This window comes from Mobula birostris, chromosome 10 (assembly GCF_030028105.1).
Source record: "Mobula birostris isolate sMobBir1 chromosome 10, sMobBir1.hap1, whole genome shotgun sequence".
NCBI lineage: Eukaryota > Metazoa > Chordata > Chondrichthyes > Myliobatiformes > Myliobatidae > Mobula > Mobula birostris.
The window spans coordinates 109120890-109144035 of record NC_092379.1 but is presented as its reverse complement, the minus strand read 5'-3'; the positions used below and the strand labels follow the sequence as shown (position 1 = coordinate 109144035).

General features: G+C 37.2%; 1 protein-coding gene across 7 annotated transcripts in view; it reads right to left on the bottom strand.

Moving 5' to 3' along the window:
• Positions 1 to 23146, bottom strand: part of LOC140204245 (non-POU domain-containing octamer-binding protein-like) — a 99691-nt gene that overhangs the window by 19825 nt on the left and 56720 nt on the right. For 4 of the 7 annotated variants that reach the window (XM_072270797.1, XM_072270796.1, XM_072270798.1 and 1 more), the window contains 3 exons: positions 17806 to 17844; positions 17375 to 17502; positions 10895 to 11412 (listed from right to left, as the gene is read on the bottom strand). In XM_072270797.1, coding sequence (XP_072126898.1) covers positions 11275 to 11412; positions 17375 to 17502; positions 17806 to 17844 — 305 coding nt within the window. In that variant the 3' untranslated portion in view covers positions 10895 to 11274. Of the gene's footprint in view, positions 1 to 10894; positions 11413 to 17374; positions 17503 to 17805; positions 17845 to 23146 lie in introns of those variants that run through there. The other 3 variants (XR_011887565.1, XR_011887566.1, XR_011887567.1) reach the window with 1 other exon arrangement.

The window sequence follows — 23146 nt, the reverse complement described above, 5'->3', positions numbered from 1 at the left end:
GAACAGTCAACCATATGATGGAAGTACCCAGCTGAGTAAACAGCACAAAATTCAGAGTGGGGCTATGGACACTCATGGCTTGCAGATTAAAGTTTGAAATTGACCCTTGGATGAATTCATAATTCCATCTATCTTCACTAGTATTAAGAATTATGATAATCTGTTACAAACAGGAAATTTGAGTTATATTTATTGTTTAATGTATAGGATGGATAAAGTCTACCAACTATGAGAATAAACTCTGGAATGTCAACACTTCAGATTTGTACTAGTACTCAATAATACATACCAAATACTCTAAAAGAAACCAAAATATTAAACTTAAGTAAAAATAGAAATGCTGATTAAAGCCAGGCAGTATCTGTGGAGAAAGAAAAAATGTCAAAAATTCATATTGATTTAACTTTGAGCAGCTTTTGCCAAATTAATCATTCTGAAATGTTAACTTCTCTTACCAAATGCTAGCTGATACACTGCTCATTACATTTGTGCATAATTGCACACAGCTTAATATACTAAAATGTTCCTTTTTTAAATGAAAACTAAAATATGCAAAATAGTTTTGCAATTATTATAGATTATAAACAGGAAGAACATGTTCACCACTTACACCTAATAATAAAGCAGTCCTCAAGCTCCAAGAACAAACCGGTGTACGAAACTGAGAGTGGAAAACCAGTTTTATTGTTTTATATTGTTGAATGCCATCACTCCATTGCTCACTAGAATATTAATTTTTAAATATATTCCACTTGCGGGTCAAAAACCAACATTCATAAAAGGGGCAGAGAAATGGTAGTAGCTTTTTGCTTCATTATTTACAACTTGCAAAAGGTTTCCAAAAGGCAACAATGTTTAGTAGAGAAATTACTGAATACCCAGAACCCTGCTGACCATGTGCGTACAATAACATGATCTTGGCACTTATAAAACCAAACGTTAGATATGCACAATGGAAATGAAGAATACAAATATAATGGTGCAACTAGCAGAGCTGCTGCATCACATCTTCAATCCTGATCTCCAGTTTTGCGTACAATTTACAAATTCCTCTGGTTCCTTCCCAGAGATATGAGTTAATTACACTGCTAATTGCCCCTTGTGTACAGAGGTAGAATCAGAGCAGTTAAGTAGAAAATGGGGAAAATTAAAAATTGTGACTGGTGTAAGTAGCTGCCTGATGGTCAGAGCAGATTCTTGGGCCTAAGGGACTGTCAAAAAAAAACTGAAGGAGATGCCAAATAGTTTAAGAAGATACTCAAGTATACATGCGACATATTTATATAAATTCTCTCCCTGGTTACACACACCTGACTTACGGATACTGGTACATGCGAGCAAGCACCTATAAACAATAAATTCAAATTAGAACCAAACAAACGCAAGTCTTAAAAAAGTCTGTTTACATGTAACCTATCCGCAGTAATCAGAGATCATTGCCTCAAGAATACAGGCTGCTAGTTTCACCATGGTACATTTGAGAGCTGGCCTGGAAATTGACAAGCAATTGTTTTTAGTAGTACTTGTGCAATGATACTCAAACAATGTGAAATCCACAGGAAGCTTAAAGCCCCTCAAAACCGGCTGTGAAACTGGGAAAATACTGATTCTGTACAACTGCAATGAGGCAGGGGTAGAAAATAGAAGTTCATGATAACTGGCCCTCAACAATATCATCCATTATAATAACATGGAGCTATGGTGAGCAGAGTGATTTTGCATTATTTTCTGACTATGAGCAAAATCAACCCACAGACATAAAAATGGAATCCGTTCATAACCCAGAGACGGCCTGCAGTACCTTTCATGTTCTACGATCACAGAGCACTTAAAAGTGGCATGCATTCAGTATTCCTTAAGAAATTTGAACAAACATCTCATTAATAGGAAAGTGATAATGATAATTATAAACTGGTTTGGTGACAACACGGGAAACTCTTGTAAATTTACTTTTTAAATTCAGTAACTGTTGAATTTAATATCTCAACCAAAACATGGTACTTTCAGCACTGCATTACAGCCTTAGTTTTTGACAGTACAGTATAGTGATTATGCTGCACTGGAATATCTTTAATGCTTGTGTTTGCAGTGAGTTTCAACCAATAACCCTTGCACTTACAGGCATTAGAGCTGACAAAAGAAAAATGACTACAATTAATAACAAATGTTCGACAAAATAACATTAAGTATAAATTAAGGAAAAACTAACAAAACTACGAAATTTCAAACAACCAAACACAGCTGACAGCCTTACATTAAGCATGTGCTTGTTGCGTGCTAGAAACATAAACCTCTGAAAAATTGATGATCTCAAAGTAAATCTTTTTATACAGTGCAAAAATATAGATGCCTCAGTGGATTCACAAACGGTTTAGTTATGGCTCTTTATAACTTAACGAATAAATGCAAAAACTCCATTCCTTTCCATTAGCAATCATTTCTGAAGTGTACTCAACACTCAATCTGCAAAAAGAAAATATGCTGAAATTAACAAAATTAGTTGTTTTTGGAAGTTGTTCCACCAGAAACAGGAACATCAGCATATCAAAACAGTTGAAATAATCCTGCATGAAAATTCTGAGATCCAAGAAAATCAGTATACAGCCATGTGCAGGCAGTAGACTGCATAATCAGTGGGCAGATTAAGTCCCCACCCCCATATAGATTGCTTAAAAATGTGGTGTCTAATATTCTTCCAAAAGCATACAAGTTTACATTCCTGCAAAAGGGACTCGTCAGCAAGTTATAGCAAATTCAATATGTTAAGTTTTGTTGCATTTCAAGTATTTTATCAAACTCCTTCAATTGGTTCTGTTGGATTTTAGTGTTTTTAAATCTGCATGCTCAATTTTTAAATTTTATTTATTTTTATATGAATTTTATTTTTCTATCAATCTGAACTTTCTTTTGGAGATTCAAGTTGTTTGATAAAGTTGGCAATAAGATAAACAAGGACTATTCACGTTTAATTTATTTACAATTTCATTTCAGCCGAGACCGTTCTGGAGTACTTGATGACAGGGATAATTTTCCACTGTCTACAGTGGCTTCCAAGGTTTAGCGATTTATCCAGCATATGAAAACTGGCAATTCAGTCAGATCAAATTTAGTCTGGCATACATGGTAAACTAGAGGTAGGAAAAAAAGGCAAATAAATTACAAATAAAGAGAAATCATATTTGGCTGTATAAACAAAATCAGTTTATTTTTCTAACTTCTTCCCCAAAAAAAATCCATTAAACCTTGGTCATTGAATAAACATGCAGTATTTTGAATGAAAACTACATACATATCTGTAAACTTCTTTTGCTTAATTGCCATTTTCTTGAAGCTGTTTTCTTCAAACTGAAATTTTCTGGTTAAACACATTCCCCCCAACACATTTTAAAATTGCAACAAAAACTTGACACAGAAGCAGTATTCAGATTATACCAATTATGAATCTTCCCAAGTCATAAACGCTTCACGACCAGTGGGGTGAACATCAGTCTGGAATCTAAAGTAGGAAATCAGAAAGAATGAAGAAAACAGTCCTCCACACAATAATTCATTAGGTAGTGTTTTGCAAACTGCAAAACCAACTGAGAGTTGTGCAACTGGTCAAAGAAGTGGAAAGTTGAACCGATTTCCAAAGAATCGCAGGAATGTACCATACAGAAAACGGTCCTCTAGGCCCACCTCATCCATGTCATCCGAGATGCCCATTTAAGCTTAGCCCACTTACCTGCATTAGACCTATCAGTCAACAACTTGCCAAAATATTGACAACTTTCAAACATAATTATATCTGCCCCACTACCTCATCTAGCAGTTCAAACTAAATATTCACCATCCTCTTATGGAAAACCTACTCAGATATCCTACAATTCCCATTTCTTAACCTGTGCCGTACTGTTTTCAATTCTCCTGCCCTCAGATGATTCTAATCATCTATACTGTCTTGCCCCTCAATAAAAACTTCCATCAAACCATATCTCCTTATGCTCCAGTCAGGACACACCCAACCTATCCAACCTCTCGATTTAACAGCCTTCATTCCAGGCAACACCTTGGTTAATTTCTTCTGCACTTTCTCTATTGCCACTAAATCCTTCCCGTGGGCATTACTGTACACATTACTCCAAATGCAGTCTAAACAGTGTTTTCTACGACAATGAGGTCTCAACTCTTACACTCAATGCCTTAACCTCCAAATTCAAGCATTTTTCCTACCCTATCAACCCCTGTTATCGGTTACAGGGAGCAATGCCATTTACTTTATGTGTCCTACCCAAGATCCCAAAAGTGCACTAACTCATCTGTGTAAAACATTAGCTGCCATTGGTCCTCCCAACTGTCCAGCTGTTCCATCTTATCTAAGAATATCAATTTCATATTTCCTAACTAGACCACCTACAAATATCTGTATACATTACAAATGTCTCAGCACAGGTCACGGTAGTAGACAAATTGTTACATATTTCCAATCAAAAAACAACCCTCCCAACACTACCATCTGCCTCTTAAAAGCAAGTCAACTTTGGATTCAGTTTGCCTCAATTTTTCTCAACCAGCTTACAATTCAGGACATTGTCAAAAGTGATTAGTCCATGTAAGCCACGTTCACACTGCCTTATCAAAAAAAAGATCCTCAATGATCTTTGCAGCACAAAACCAACTTTTAATCCTTCACTGCCTTTTCAAGTCAACATAAATCCTGTCTCTTAGAACCTTCAACAATTTCCCTATCACTGGTGGAAGGGCCACCGACCTATAGTTTCAACGCTCATCCCGACTGCCATTTTTGAGTAAGAAAATATTAGCTATCGAGTCTTCAGACACTTCACCCATGACTGTCAGTGGTACAAGTCCCTAGAGCCCCAGTAAACTCCTCCCTTGCTTCCTGTTGCATTCTGCGACAAATCCATGAAGCTGTGGGGATTAACCACCCTAATCTGCTCCGTTATTTCTAGTATTTCTTCCTTGCTGATAGCTATGGGCTGATGAATATTACTGTACCCTTGCCTTATCCCTTTAGCCTTCACATAATGAGAAGTATTCATTTAGTATCTCACTCAGGTTCCTACGTTCTATGTATAAATTACCTCCTGATCCCCAAGGACTTTTTACTTCCTTAGCCATCACTTGTTTCTAATCCACTTAATGTTTTCGGAATCTGCTAAATCCCACTCACCAAGTGATTTCTTGAGTTTTCTCCTTTACCCCCATGAATTTCAAGTGATTTGATCAATACCAACTATTTCCAGCATCTGCAGAATTCCTGTTGTTTCCAACACTTGACATGTTTCCTTCTTTTCCCTGATTAAACCACTGAAATAAACAAATTTAGCCTGAATAAATTAAGTGCAGAAGAAAAAGACTCATGTCAAGAAACACTAAGGTAAAGGTGAAAATAACTCTTATTTTCTGAGGAGCAACACGGTTAGAGGTATAACTACTAGGAACTTAATGTTACATATATTCTGGATTTTACAGATGTTTTTGTTTGGATAGTCAAATAGAATACACTGGCATGGAATGCCAGACAATTGCATTGTTAAACCTGAGTACTGGAGCTCAGGGATCTATCTAATTATCTCCACGACATTTTTCAGCAAGTATCAAACCCAATTTTCAATGAAGCAAATAAACATTTTAGCCACATTTTCATTTTTCTTCTTGCCCAAGATGTTCCGACCTACTTGTGTTTTTTGTTTTGAAAGCATCTCCCACCAAATTAAAAAGCACTTCTAAAGCAATCTTTTTCAGGTGTTGTTTATCCAGTATTGATAACTTCACTACCTAGTGCAAAAATATATCTCGACTATGCTGCTAACAGACAACTTGATTATTTTCAGCTGTCTTCTTTTAAGTATGAAAAATTCCTGAATATTTGTGTAGATTTGGATCTCATTTAGCAGTTTAATTTCTCACTTCTCTTTTCCACACATTTAAACCAGTTTACGATTCTTTCAATTCCAGTTTTAATCTCTAATTGTGCTAATAAAACTTTCACCATGAAGGCAGCTACTCTATACATAGTCAAACACACTTTAACACTCCCTACTTCTCAACAGTTTCATTGCAGTCATTACTTGTTCAGATTCCATTTCTCATTGAACTTGGCCTTTTTGTTTACTGCATTTGTTCGCAGTGGAAATGTGCTGTGGACATTTGCAGACTCTCCCCCAATTTGTTCTACTCAATTTCTTGGGAGTATAAAGTAATTATTTTCCTTGTCAATAGATTAAAAATCTGATCAGAGCAAGTATCACAGATGCATACCCCGATCTGAACGTATACATTACCTTTAACCCAGGAATTCATGGGTAAGCCAATTTTTTTTTTTAAAAAATCACAAGTTGCTGGCGATACACAATCGCTTCTTCACATCAGCTGACATGCATAATGATTACGGACAAACTCCTGTAACAGTAGATATGCTACAATCCATAACACAAGTGCATTAATGAAAAATGAACAGATCCATAAAGAATGTAAGTATCTAAAGAAAAACAGACATTCTGAAGTAGCATTAGAAAAATCCATTCCTGTATCCAGAAACAAAATTTGCATGCGGCAAACATGATTAATGGAAGGTGGAGACAAATACCTGATGGTGTTCACAGATACCATGAATGAATGCAAGCACCACAGACATCACAGTATAACTTTTTTCCAGAAATAACCCAGCTCAGGTCTGGAAATGTTACTAGAATTAAAAATTAAAGTTGGTGAGCAAAGTTAGGCATATAAGGCAGCAAAAGTTGGATAACTGGGAAGCTCTTAAAATTCAACAAATGGCAACTAAAAAGCCACAAAAAGGGAAATAATGAAACACGAGGACAGACTCACCAATAATATAAAACAGAACACTGAAAAATTTGTCAGTTATATAGATTAAAAGGGAGCTTAGAGTTGATATTGACCACTGGAAAATTATGCTGGTGAGGCAGTAATGGGGGACAAAGAAATGGCAGATAACTTAATGGGTACTTTGCATCTATTTTCACTGTGGAAGACACTAACAATATGCCAGAGGTCCATGAGTACCCAGGGAGCAGGAGTGAGTGTCATTGCTATTAACAAAGGAAAAAGTGCTAGGCAAACTCAAAGGTGGGTGAGTCCCTGGACCAGATGGACTACATCCCAGAGCCCTGAGAGAGGTAGCCGAAGAGATAATGGATGCATTGGTCGTGATCTTTCTAGAATCACTTGATTCTGTCATTGTCCCAGAGGACTGGAAGATTGCAAATGTCACTCCACTCGTTAAGGGAGGAAGGCAAAAGAATGGAAATTATAGGCCAGTTAGACTAATCTCAGTGTTGGACTGAGATATGGATGAGGTTTCAGGGTACTTGGGACACTAATGATAAAATAAGTCAAACTCAGCATGGTTTCTGTAAAGAGAAATCTTGATGATAAATCTGTTAAGCGTTCTTCAAGTAGTAACAAGTAGGGTGGACAAAGGAGAGACGGAGGACGTCATTTACTTGGACTTTCAGAAGGTGTTTGATAAGGTACCACACAAGGCTGCTTAACAAGATAAAATCCAGGGTATTACAGGAAAGATGCTGGCATAGATTACAGAATGGCTGACAGGCAGGAAGCAGTGAGAAGGAATAAAATGGCCTTTTCTGGTTGGCTGCTGGTAACTAGTGGTGTTCTTCGGGGGGGGGTCAGTATTGAGGCCACTACTTTTCACACTGTTTGTCAATAATTTGGAAAATGGAATTGATGGCTTTGTGGTGAAGTTTGCAGATGACACAAAGATAGGTGAAAGGGTGGGCAGTGCTGAGGAAGCAATGCGATTGCAGTGGGACAAGGAACAGGCAAAAAAGTGGCAAATGGAATAGTGTCAGGAAATGCACAGTAATACATTTTGGTAAAAGGAACAATAGTGCAGACTATTGTGTGAATGGGGAGAAGTTTCAAACATCAGAGGTGCAGAGGGACTTAGGAGTCCTCGTGCAAGACTCCCAAAAGGTTAATTTACAGGTTGAGCCTGCAGTAAAGGCAGCAAATGCAAAGTAGCCATTTATTTCAAGAAGAATAGAATATAAAAGCAAGGAGATAATGCTGAGGCTTTATAAGACACTAGTCAAGCCACACTTGGAGTACTGTCAATAGTTTTGGGCCCCATATCTCAGAAAGGAAGTGATGTCGTTGGAGAGTCCAGAGGAGGTTCACAAGGGTGATTCCTGGAATGACGGGGTTAACATATCAGCAGCATTTGGCAACTTTTGGCCTGTATTTACTGGAATTCAGAAGAATGCGGGGGATCTCATTGAAACCTACAATAAGGTGAATGTTTCCTATGGTGGGGGTATCCAGAACTAGAAGGCAGAAGGGATTTTTTTTAAGCCAGGGAATAGGAAATCTGTGGAATGCTCTGCCAGAGACTGCAATGGAGGCCAAGTCCATGCGTATATTTAAGGCGGAAGTTGATTGCTTCCTGATCGGCTGGACATCAAAGGGAATGGCGAGAAGGCAGGTGCCTGGGGTTGAGTGGGATCCGGAATCAGAAATGATGGAATGGCATAGCAAACTCAACAGGCCAAAATGGTCTAATTCTGCTATGTCTTGTGGTTTTATAGTGTGGGCACGTGGCCAAGTGGTTAAGGCATTCGACTAGCGATCTGAAGATTGTGAGTTCCCACCCCAGCCGAGGCAGCGTGTTGTGTCCTTAAGCATGGCACTTAACTACAGAGTGCTCTGCAATGACACTGGTGCCAAGCTGTACCGGCCCTTGCCCTTCCCTTGGACAACATCGGTGTCGTGGAGAGGGGAGACTTGCAGCATGGGCGACTGCCAGTCTTCCATACAACCTTGCCCAGGTTTGTGCCCTGGAGAGTGAAAACTTTCCAGGCATAGATCCATGGTCTCGCAAGACTAATAGATGCCTTATGGTATTATAGATAGCTGGCTTATTAGCTTTGTAGAGAATGTGCATAATCTCATAGCATAATTTTTACTTACGATTTGGTTTCACGTAGTATTAGCACGTGCAGACCACATTGATCTGTGACAAGCATCATCTTTAGATTACTTTTCATATTTGAAATTATGAAACAAGAACTACAATATCATCACATATCAAGTACAAATGTGCAGCCAGTGTTTTTAAAAAAATCAAGATTCTTCAGAATGATTTCCATCAATTGTATGTGGACAAAAATATCAGATTATAGTATCATGACTAAATAGAAGCATATGAAGTAACATAAACAGAATCAGTATCAGGATGGAAAAAATAACTAATATAAAAGCATTTAATTTATAACTTTCATAAAACCATTGGGAAAGCACAGAAGCACTGGGGAATAAGCTGAAGAAAAGTTAGCTGGGAATGCTCCAAACCTTCGTAATGAATAAAGTAGGGAAACAATGCCTTTGAAACAATATATAATAAAAAAAAGATTTCTGCAAGCAAACTTTAATTGTTTATGTACTTATGGATACAATCGACAGTTAAAACTACTTGGGAGATGTTTGCTGACTGGACTGTGGACAGATCACCTTGACATCAGCTTACAAACTAACTGAAGCACATAAAAAGTTTGATCAGTAATGGTTGAAAAATGGAATCAATGGCTAACTATCAAACTACATTCTACCTGATCATTTCTACTACAGAAGTTGTGACAAGGGAACTATTGAATGTAGGAAATCATTGCAAAAAAACTTGAGGCAAAGACGTATGAAGAGTAAGTATGGAGTGAGCCTGTTTCTGAATCCACATGTTCTTCCATTCAGCTATTATTGAATGATTAGCTTTCTATCTTACTGGTATCATTATTTTTATTTTGAATAAAGACTGATTTGGCAGTTTTAAAATATGTCATGAAACCTTTCTTTCTCTGATCCCATTATTTTTCCTACCATATACAATTTCGGTAACCCACCTGAATGGTGGAGAAGGCTCAATGGGCCAACCAGCCTACTTCCGCTCCTATATCTTATGGTATTAAACTACATCCACTAAACTGTAAGCAGGGCAACAGATTTACAAGTTATCAAATGTGTGAAGAGCAAAGGGAATAAAACAATATTCTTTAACTGGCAAACCATTTACAAATTGAACAATTTAGTGTTGGATAGACTAACCTGTCAGCTTCCTCTGATTAGTCATATTTAGGTTTGGGGAACAGATAAAAATTCTTACCATTTACAAAATTACAGGCATTTTCTGAATAGAACACCTGCTTAGTTTTTTCCCTTTATGTGCCAACTTCCAAAGCAAAAAGTCTGGTTTCACCTATACACAAAAGAATCTTAATATATTCCTACCAACTCTCAGTTCAGTAAAAAGTGAAGAATAATTAAAGTCAAAGATAAGAAACTTCTCAAAGTATGGAATAAAAATACCGCTCAGTAATGAACTGAATAACTTTAAATATTAACAGGAAAAAAAATCAGGGCGTAAATGAATACATTACAATACAGGAAAGATTGCCGAGAACTTTATTTGCACCTTAAAGCGTGTATTGCAACGTATACCAAGCATCCGTGAACAAGCTCGAGGGTATCAAGTTCAAAAAGGTGGGTTTATATTTGATTTATTTTCCTGCAAGCCAGGTATATGTTCCAGAGACCCGATGAATTTTAATTCTAATGCCCCCATCCCACAAATACAAGTTATTCCTGTTAAATATTATCAGTAGTTAGAAATATTGAGCTTTTGAACTACCAAAACCAGAATACACAATATCCTTAAAAGGCCAACACAGCATGATATGATCAATGAACCTCAATTCTTATCTATTTCATGTCAAAAAAGCTTAAGCCCATTCCACCAAAACTCAAATGCAAACCCACCTATTGCCTACATTTCCTCATCCCAATCCCCATCTATATTTAAAATACCAAGCATATCAACAAAAAGCCTACAGCAATACAAAATAAAAACACATAGGCCATTTGAGATTCCAATTTTACTGTCTGAAATCACTTAAAAAAACAAAAATCACAAAAGACAAAATCGTTCCAGAAGACTGTTTCATTGAAGATGGTACTAGAGTAGCTAAACAAATATCAAAATAGTAACATCTCAGAGAGACTTTTTGTCCAAATTCTCTGCAACTTGTGCATTACATTATGTACATTTTAGATTACTGAAACATATCATGCACATTCACTAAATACATCCAACAGGAAGTTAAAATAATATTTGAAACAGTAAAATACCAAAAAGACCTTATGTACTAAAGCTCATTACAACTGATACAATCTGCAAAAAAACTTGAGGCAATAAGTGGAATGGCTAAAGGCTACTGGATATTTTCAGGTCTGTATTTAGTATCTACGGCGTTTATTTGCACCAAACTCTCCAACTTGATTTCCACGGGGAAACCCAGCCGGGCTCCCAACCATCGGTCCACCCATGTTATTTGCTTGACCATCCATATTTCCAGGAACAAATCGATCATTAGGCTATTTATTTAGATAAAATACGTAGGTTTGGACATTATTGTTCATTGCAAGTCCGACGTAGATTTAACATTAGGCAGGTTGAGAATCCCCCAACGAAACGATGAAAGTCAGCAGGGTCCAGAAGTACCGATAAAAAAAGGGAAAGGGGTAATTGCATTAGACTTACAAGATAATAACAAATTTCGGGAAACATTTCAGAACCTTTCACTTGCTGTCTGTACACAGCACTTACTAAACTGACAAAATACAGATGTTCAAAATAGAAAAGGGAGAATAAGCAAGCCGATTACACTTCCAAACATATCAACAATTGTAGGCCAACACACAAACACTAAATAGTCACGGTTATCTTTTATACAGAATGGTACATGCGTCGAAAATATTCTGATAATGACCACATAAAAGCTTGAGCAATTTTTGATTTGAAATAGTTGCCAACATACTAATCAGTTTCAAATTCTACTTCTGATTTGTGTAGTTAACAGGTCACTTAATTAGCATGTCACCACTCCCCTTACAAGCATGTTCAAAAGACCTGTGCTTGGCTGGAAAGCCTCAGTTCTCAAAAAAACAAGCCAAGAAAGGCTCATGATTATTGTGACAAAATTCAGTATTAGCATCTTAACAGAAGTGAACAATTGGTGAAAGCAAAACACTAAACTGGCGCTCAAAGCAAATTATCAAAGTAACTATCCTAAAGATAAATTGAAACAAATAAATATGAAATGCAGCAGTACAAGTTAGCTTAAAGATATTTACCAATTCCACCAAGAGAAAATCTACCATGTCTCCCATTAAAACTGTCATATGAGGTATTCCAAACTTTATTTAACAATGATTTCACCTTCTAGCTCTTAGTTAGAGCCCCATCTTTTTCTAAATCTATTATGTCTGAAAGCTTCACTGCAATAGCAATAAGGGATATTTTTAGTGTCAATTAAAACAAAAAAAGAGAATTTATCTTAAAAATTAAAAAATTTTATTCTTAATGCCTCTACTATAGTGAACAGTGAGAGAATGGGGAGCAATCAGGCAAAGAGAAAGGGACATCCATAAAAAAGGGAACTAAAACCACCATGAGATTCAATATCTGCAGTAGGTCACGACTTTCCTTCAAATTCATTATCCAAACAGCAAAAGGCATGTCAGCAAGAAATGTGCAAAAACATAAAACCAATGACAGTACAAGATCTTGAATCCCAGACGTCACAGTCACTCTGGAGGGAAGTAGTGGCACTGGGTGGGAGTGGGCAGATTTGCCAGCTCACTTTAACAACCCTGCCCAAAAAAGTAAGCAGTGGTATCAATGGTTTGTCTTCTTTTCACCTTTTAAACATTATCTCACAATGATTTTGTTCAGAAGTATATTGCAGCACATGTTGCAACCTATTTTTTTTTAAATCAGATTTTAAAAGTCTACTGTCAAAAGAAATTCAGAATGTTCCCATAATCAACCAGTTAAAGGGCAACTGAAATCGTTATTTTTATGAATGATGCTTCCATGTTTGTGAGAGCGCGAGTGTTTGAGAGAGCACGACGGGGCGCACACGAGAAAGCACGTTTGTGTGCGAGTCAGTCAGTCAGTCATCAGGACAAAATGATACTCCTAAGTGCAAGCTTTGTAAGTTACCATTATAAGTGAAAGAAAAGAAAAATGACAAGAACAAGCACAAAAATATCAATCATTTGTTATCAATTCTGGTCTGAAGTTCAAGTAGAACATCTTCATACAACTCTCCTGACATTTTCCCCAAGTCTACTCATGCTTTAAACCAACAAGAATGTCCAAGGAACTATCAACTCAGTAACTACAGAACCAGAAATATTAAACGGCAAAGAGATTAACAAAATCATGTCAAATGTCTTCCATAATAGTGCAACTGTACCATTATGTTAAGAATTAAGTAGATGAAAGATATTTCATCAGTAATAATGGGGAACAAACAGAATCACTTCAAGGGGACAGCAATGAAACCCACTTAATGTACCCATCCCATTTGGTATTTGGCATGCCAACAAATTTGGCTGGCAAAATGTTCACTGGCATTCAATACATACAAACTGTTGAATCGTTATTTTTCATCTTTCTAGTTTACTATCCCATCTCATTGCGAGAGTCGACAAATTCAGTGGCAGTTCATTTATTTTCCAGAGTAGCCAGGAAACTTCAATATTCCCCTATCAAGCCTATAGTCAGATTCAAATTTCAAAAATCTCTGCCAACTGCTTGAACTCCTTGCAAGCTAGAAATAAGAATTGATTTTTGAAGTTATTATCTGTAAATATCATTACCTAGTTCAGCACAAGATTGAAAATGCTATCTATCAATAACTCATGGACACATCATGGCTATCAGAAGCATCCATAGAAAAGCACTAATCATTACCTGTGGCACCAAGCTTCAGTAGCATTAAATTGTTGTATTAAGAATGCCTTCATAATGAATACACTGCCTTTCTGGATCACCACATGATAGATAGAATAAATGAGCAGCCTCTGAGGTACTTCATTAGCCAGAAATAAAATGCTGAGAAATTCAAAGCCAGAACTGCCACAAAATTTCTCTATAGTAATACAAATAATAGTCAATGCATTGGTAAATAATCATTTCAGTGGTATGGGTTCTCAAGATTTTTTTTAAATACACAGAATAGTACTTAACTTTGGCAAAATAAAGTTAAATTTTCCTGAAGTTGTCACTGGCCCATTTTTGTGCTGTGGATTTCAATGAATAATTAAGGTGGCTGCCAGTGAGAAATGACATTATATGTAAAATTGCTAGAAAATATAACTGCATATCCAAAATACTAATGTAATAAGATATGAAGAATTGTGTCTTTAATACTGGTGATACAAGGTCAGAGAGAATTTCAATAATCCACCCAAGAACTGAACCTTTCTAAAAAAAAAAAACAAATGGAATTCAACCTGTGGTGATACAAATCAGAAACTCAAGTACAAGAAACCCTACTAGTAAAAGCCACTGCTGGTACATGGGTTGATCCGGTAACTACAAGAGGAATCTGTGTATCAAAGTGTCATTACAGTAGCTCATTCACTGAAGTATCTTTTTTCATATAAACAAAGTTATTTTCAAAAGTATTTTACAAAATATTTGCAGAAATGTTGTTTCATAGTACTGAATACCCTCTGAATAATACTTAAAAACAAACCATCCACCCACACCATATATGCCAAAGTTTGTAAATCCATTAATTTGTCTCGGTCACAATTTAAAGATGACTGGATGTCTCAACTAATTGCATAGTGACATTTCACCTGAAAAATATGATTACCCTAAAATAATAATTTGTACCAATTAATCCATTTCAAAAGATACCAAATAATTCTACTTTAAAATTCTTTCATAAATGTTGTTTAATTATTTACCAGAGCCAATATATTCATTATGAATAGCACTCCTAATACGATAATAGGCTCAGGAAAGTTTCTATTCAAAAACAGAAAGATCATTTCCAAAAAAATAGCTACTGTGCAAAGTGCAATTATACCTATTATTGATTTAAAACATACATTGTAGTCAGCTTTGAAAAATCCTGTTTAAGTAAACAGCTTGTGGAAGCAAAACGACAACTCTTTCCAACTGACAATAAGCTACCAATAAATTACACAAGTCAAAAGATAACCTTAATACTGTAGAAATGGACTCAAAGATGCCTAATAATTTCTGTATCAACTACAGATTGCGTGATTTTGTGACAAGGCAGATAGGGTGGAGTTTCTTTAAAAAAATTGACCGTTGGGGTCATATGATGTAAATGTCGTGTATGATAACAGCATCATCAAAAGTGATACAAGTATTCATGTTCCATCAGTGCCTTTTATTTCAGTACAGAATCTTTGTCTTTAATCACTATGTACATAAGTAAATAGTCGGCACATCCTCCATCTCAGAATATACGTAGTAATGTTTTCAGAACCTAAGAGGCTTAGTATCGGCTTGCCAATTATTTATCTATCATACAGAAAGCCTGCTGTCGCACTGCAGAGTACAAACCAAGTGCAATACAGGTGAAAATGGGATTAGTTATTCATGGTAGCTCAACCCCACTTTTAAGATTCATATATTCTGCCCATAACTGTTCCTGTTATAAATTCCTATTTACACATTCAAAAGCAGCTGAGCACAAATATAATTACATTCTCCTTCCAATGATGTAACTACACTGGTGGGGGCTATTTAAGTTTAACCTACAAATTTTAAAAAGCCAGCTTTACAAAAATGGATACAGGAAAATAAAAGAGTTGACAGAGTGCACATAGAAAATGTTTTAACTGCATTGAGCAATGTGACAATTACAAACCAGGCAATAGTATGTAATATTATTGTGACAGTTTCCATGTTAAAGATTACATTAAAAATTACTTGCTCTCAATGTAACTATGGAGCCTTAAACAGTTAAATCTACACAAAACTCAATTTAAGAATGGGTCCAGGAAGTATTTTATTCTGAGAAAGACTTTCACTCATTTAAACTAAGCCTCTTCTCATCAGCATTTCCAGAAGTCTGCACTCAAACTATCCCCTTTAGTTTTTCTTCTACTATTCTATCCATTCAAGCACTGTACATAAACCCAGTTCATTCTTTTACTGAACCTTGTGTTAAAGTTATGCAGACGTTGGTCCAGTAGGGAACCCGTCATAATTCATCCTGATCTACTCCAGAAAGCAAATGGAGGTAAAGAGGCAAATTGAGAAGTGTTAGGAGCCTGATTATCCAATCATAAATGTTACTGAATATTAAAACGGAACAAAAAGCTGCTACTGAACAAACATTGAAGTAGGCCTTAGAAAGAACTTGCATTCCTCAATGTTAGCTTGCCCTTCAGAAAATAACCAGAAAGGCAGAAGCTGTATTTCCTGACACTACCTTGAAACGATTCTTTATTAAATTCACTTAAAGAAAATCATTCTCAGCATTCAATACATTTATTACTATAACCTATCAGTTGAAAACCCATTTCAATTCAAACCTTGCACAATGAAGCTCAGATTCTGTAAGTTTCCTGTGAAAACTTTGAATTTGGAAAACCCTGGCATCTTAGAAGCTAGACCACATTTAACCTCTTACAATTCCATTTCTCTTGCATAACTGCACTTCCCTAACCCAGAATACTTGTCACTATGTAATACGTAAAAATAAGACATTTGAAAATTAATACAAATCAAGTTAATCAAAAATAGCATATAATTTTGAAATATTGCAAAACTATGGGACATCAAAGACAGATAATTTTCTTTTTAAAGCATGCAACAATCGATTACAGGAATACTTTAAAACAGTGATCCCCAACCGCTGGGCCGCGGACCGATACATTGCCGCGAAGAATGCAGTGGTGCAGCGGTAGTCGGAACGCACTCAGCACATCTTTAAGAAAAAAGCCGAAATAAACAAGCTAATTAATTAACAAGCAAATCGCCTATGATCTGAGCCGACATTTACGTGGCGGGCGGCACCTAATTAGTTAACTTGCTTATTTCGGCTTTTTCTTAAAGATGTGCTGGGTGTGTTCTGACAACCGCTGCACCACTGCATTCTTCGCGGCAATGTATCGGTCCGCGGCCCAGAGGTTGGGGACCACTGCTTTAAAACATTACATTAAGGGCATGGTTAACTTTCTAGAAAAGCAAAAGAAATTCTTTCCTAAAACAGGAAAGGGTACGGGTGACATTAAACATGGGTTAAGCGAAATTAAGAATATCCCTTTTAGCAAGGGTATACGAACAAAGTGCTCTGTGCCTTGCTAATACTGTTAGAAATTCACCAAATCCACACTACCAAACTCAAGTGTGAACAGTTTGAATCTCAACCAACCTCCAATGTAACTTATGAAAGATTAAGAACGTTCCTAAAATTTCAAGTTCACTTACTTTTCTTATGTTCACAGCTCTACTTTTTATACATACTAAATTTATTTTGTGATAGGTTTAATACATTACCAATCCAATGTTGCTTTCTGGCATTTGATTTCCCAGGCTTCCAGGTGGACCTTGAGGTGGTGGTGCATTAGTATTCACAGTGGGCCTGTTCATTCCCATAAGTGGCTGAGGAACTTGGCTTGCAGAGGCTGATAAGTACAGTATTTCAGTAAAAACACTGATTGAAAAAAAATCACATTTGGCATTCAACTGGTCAAGCAAATGCCTGAAAATGCAGATCACTGCAGTATAAATTCTGATCACTAACGGCAAGTTCCAACTCTTTAACAGTAAAATTTATTTTGTTCGAAACAAAACCAGACAGTCATCTACACCACCATTCACATTGCACAGTTCCCTTGTATCAATTACCTACGTGCAAAAACTGTGATTTGGGATCCATTCATTTAAAAATAAGTGGTGTAACTTATGATAAGTTTAAAACTCCATACCTGCTTTCAAGTTTGAGTAATCAGCTGCAGTTAGTCCCACTGAAATAAACAGATACAGAAAACAAAATTACAAACAGATTTAAATATTATCTTTTAAATGAATATTGAACAAATTATTAATGTATTTGAATAAATTCTACAAATTGGGAAATGGAATAAGCCACTAAAATTCAAAAGGTAAAGTGCAGAGGTAAACATATTTTGACCTTCATATCTCACAATATTATTGTGACTCAAAAATGGAAGGAAAGCTGGAAAGAATGTTGCTAAAATTGCCAGATTATTTCTGAGCTTACTACCAAACTACACACTGGACAAATTTTGGGAATGCAGCAGTGTAGCTATTAGGTTCAGTGTAGGTAATAATGCAATATACATTATTCTTTACTTCTAAAAACCAATAAAAGCTCATTTCAAATATTATCTATGCTCATCAGCAGAGTATTCATGGAACAAAAATTACAATTCCAAACATAAATAAAATTTTCCATCTTATTCAATAGCATAACATCTGACAAGATACAGAAGCTCAAACCATTCAATATTAGCTCAGCTCATAGGAAAACAAACAAAAAAACATGAGCAACAACTATAACTGAAATTCAGAGCACAGAATGCAACATATTACAGTTTAATATAATATGATTTCACTGCACAATTTAACAATTTTAAGTCATTCATGAGAAACACCACAGTTGGAACCTTCCAAAAGGGCAATATTTAACCTTAAAAAAAATCTATGCAAAACAGAACTGAAGAGAACACTTTATGTCTACAGACTTCTCAGCAATCAAGGTCAAACCTAAACATAGCTTTCAGGATGCGGGGGGGGGGGGGGGGAGGGAGAGGAGGAGAGATATTAAAAAAAATAAAAACCCTAGTTTTAATTCATGCATTTAAGGAAATATATTTTTACCATAGTCACATTAATAAACATGCTTATCATGTACAGCAATGGTTGTAGCAAATGCAGGGAATCGAAGTATGGATGTAGGGGCTCTAGCTGCAAGAAAAAGTTTTGAACCCTTTGCAATTACCTGGCTTTCTGCGTTACTCATAAAATGTGGTCTGATCGCAGTAATAGACAAACACAATCTGCATAAACGAATAACACACAAACAATTATACTTTTTCATGTCTTTATTGAACACATTGTTTTTTCATTAACACTTCAAGCTGAAAAAAGTATGTGAACCCTTCTATTTAATAACTGGTGGAACCTCCTTTAACAGAGATAACCTCCACCTAACATTTCCTGTAGCTGCTGATCAGACCATTCCTCCATACAAAACTGGTTCCGTTCTTCAATATTTCTGGGATACCTCGCATGAGCAGCCCTCTTCAGATCACGCCACAGCATCCTCAATTGGGTTAAAGTCTGGCTGCTGACTTGGCCATTTCAAAACACAAATTTTCTTCTTTTTAAATCATTCTGTTGTTAATTTAACTTATGTCTTGGATCACTGTCTTGTACCCAACATCTATTAATCTTCAGGTGATGGACCGCTACCCTGCTCTTCACTCTTGTGAAGTGTCTTGATACAATTTTGAATGCATTGTTCCCTCAATGATTGCAAGCTGCAACCACTAACCACGATGCTCCTTCCACCATGCTTCACAGTTGGGATAAAGTTTTGGTGTTGGTGTGCAGTGCCCTTTTTCCTCCAAATATAGCAACATGCATTTCTGCCAGTAAGTTCAACCTTTGTCTTCTCTGTCCACGGAACATCGTCCAAGAAACATCCAGGTGATCTTTTGCAAACTTGAAGTGTGCAGCAATGTTTTGTTTGGAGAGCAGTGGTTTCCTCCATGGTGTCCTTCCATGAACAACATTCTTATTCAGTGTTTTCTTTTCTTCCAGTGGACCCATGAACAGAGACTTATCAAGTTCCAGAGATTTCTGCAGGTCTTTTGATGTAGCCTTTTCTATCTTCCTGAATCTCTATAATTCTTCTTCTAAGGTCCTCTAAAAGTTGTTTTGATTAAGGCATGGTGCATATAAATTGATCTTTCTTGAGAAGATAACCTGGCTTTGTGTATCTTTTTTTTTAAAAGTACAGCAGGGCACCTCCACAACCCACATCTCATTGATTGAAACACCTGACTCCACATAACCTTTGTAGAAGGCATTACCCCAGAGGTTCACATACTTTTTTTTGAACCCAGACTGCTACTGTTTAAATTGTGTACTCAGTATTGACAAATACAAAAATTGTGTGTTATTAGTTTCGTTAAGATGGTGTTTGTCTATTATTGTGACTTAAATGAAGACAAGAACACGTTTTGAGTAATTAATGCAAAAAAACAGGTAATTGCAAAGGGCTCACAAACTTTTTCTTGCAACTATACACAATTTATTTTATAAAACTTGGTCATTACGGAGAATATCAATGCTTCCTGTCCATTAACTATTTTGAGCTGGTGGCAAGATGCCTTGAATTGCCACAGTCCCTCTACTGAAAATATGACTGAGGTGGAGGTGGCTCTACAAAACTCTCGCTAGACCAGACCTGGGAGTATTGTGTTCAATTCTAGTCCCAACATTATAGAAAGGACATGGAAGCTGAAAAAAGGGTGCAGTGAAAATTTACCAGGATGCTGGCTGCATTAGTGTGTCTTATGAGAAAAGGTTGAGCAATCTAGACTTTTCTCTTTGGATTGAAAGAGGATGAAAGGAACTTCCCAGAGATGTATAACTTGATAAGTGGCATAGACTGACTGATCAGCCAGATTTTTTTTTTAACCTAAGTGTTAATGGTCAATATCAGACGACATAATTTTAAGGTGATTGGAGGTAAGTACAGAAGGGGATGTCATTGATGTTTTTTAAAAAAAAATACATAGTGTAGTAAATACAGGGAACGCACTACCAAGGGTAATAGTAGAGGCAGATACATTAGGGAGATGAAAGAGACTTGGATAGGTACATGAATGAAAGAATAGAGAGAGGGCTACATGGGAGGGGAAGGGTTAGACTGATCTTAAGAGCAGGTTAAAAGATCGACACATCAGGGGCCAAAGGGCCTGTACTACTCCTATCTTTTTAGGGACAGAAGATGCAGATTTACAGGATGCTGTCTTAGTAGCCCAAGTGTGTAACTGTAGGTGACACACAGTAAAGCAATTAGGCAGCTATCAAATTTTTCCTCAAGTAGTGTTGAGCTTGAGATGCTGAAGCTGTACACATCAAGGCAGTAGAGCCAAGAGGGCATGTCCCAGATTGTGAGCATCTTTGATGACAGATGCTGCCTTCTTGATGCATCTCTTCTAGATGTACTCAGTTTTAGGGAGGCTGTACCTTTATGAAGTTGGCAAAGTCTACAACAGCCTCTTGCAAACCTATGTGTTGGAGGCTCCATGCCACAATATGGTGCAACCAGTTAAAATGGTCTTCACCATACATTTATGGAAATTTACAAGTCTTTGGTGACACACCAGATCTCTTCAAACTCCTAATAAGTGGAACTAAAGAACACTGCAGCATAGTCCCCAGTTTTCCTCTGTAGATTGAAGAAAGGTTTTGTGCTGTCAGCAAGTTATTCAACTCTGAATACCAAGCCACTGTCCTAGTCTTGAAGCCAGTTGAATGCCTGGTCAAAGAGCAGCAGAGGCAAGGAGCACTTGCAAAATTATCTTGGTATGTCCTATCCAGAATAAGTAGAACTAATCCTATCTGGTCAGCAACCACCCAATCAGCAGCAGAGTGAATGTGGCACCAGCACACCAATTACCTGCTCACTGACGCCCAGTTTGAGTGCCAGGCAGCAGCATTTAGCTTCATACATTATTCAATGATTCAAATGCAGACCAAAGAAACCAACTCCAGAGATGGAAAGAACATCATAAATTAGGTAGCATTTGAATCCATTGGTAAAACTGTCAATGTGCAATGCAAAAGGACTCTGGTGAATGGAACCAGAGCTTACACAAAAGAAAATAGCTGTCATTTATTGGACATCAACCATGCTAGCCCCACTGTGCAAATTCATTAAGGCTGATTTATACTTGTGCATACTAGCTTACGCCGCAGCCTACACAAGTGGGCTACGCCATTGTGAGCATTCATACTTGTGTGTTGGTGTGTGCGTCGCTCTGCAATTCACCGCCAAAACCCTAGTTGGTGGTGGGGTTCCTGTGCCACTGTGTTCACTTCAAACAATGGCGACTGAAACTGAAGGAGGGTGAATTTTCTGTGCTTGTCCGGCTACTGAGAAACATGGACGAGGAAATGCATTTCAAATATTTTCGGATGTCGGCAGGTAGATTTGACGATTTGGTTCATCGTCTCCAACCATTTCTTTCGCACCAGCGTACGCACAGTATACTCAGAGACTGGCAATCACCATTCAAGTTTTAGCTTCAGGTGAAAGTCAACAGGCTGTAGCAGCGAGCTACAAACTGGCATCAAGCCAGAGTTCCTTCCCTGCCCTTCAGTTGCCCAATGGCAAGCTACTGCAGCGTAGGAGGAAATGCGATGCTACCAAGCAGACCAATCACAGTTGTTTCGGTCTGCATCCCCGCGACACGTAGTTACAATTTGGGAGAGGAGCACGTTTGGCTACAGCATAAAATTCAGCGTAGATACTGCGTAGGTTTCGCAGCTATGCTGTACCTACGCCGTACATCTAACGCACGAGTATAGATCAGCCTTTAGGGTACAATCGAAGGCCCAACCAGGCTTTGTTGCTTCTTCAATAAAGTCCTCTCAATCAAGTAATCAGAACACAAGCAGCTTTTCATTTATGACAAAGTCCATGTGCTTTGCCCTCCATTTGTGACCCTGAATAATCAAATCCATCAGCAGCACTGAACAGCAATTGCAATTTCTAACGGACAAAAACAATAGACTCTAGTGACCCGCCCGGATAACTCCAACAGGTACATCAGAAACCTGCATCCTCTACAGACAAGGAAGACAAAGATTAGTGATGCATGAAAATCACCTGAAAATTTTCTTCCAAGTTGTGCACCATCACAACTTGGAAATATATTTATGTCATTCAAGATCCTGAACCAGCTTCCAACAATACTTGGCAAGCATGTTCACCAGAAAGTCTGCAGCTATTGAGGAAGGCTGTTCTTTACCACCTTAAACCCAGTTAGGAATGGGCAACAAATACCTGCCTACCAGTGACACACAAAAAATGAAAAGTGAATGAATGAATTTTGTGGCCATATTACACACAAGCATTAAATGTTTCAATGTCTGGAAATGCAAATGAAATAAAACATTTTTCAATCATTAGCACATAATCCCACTTCTGGCTAGAATATAGAGGGAAGATCATGAAAGAATCAGCTAATGATTGCTGAGCCAAGGACACTATACAGAGAAACACCC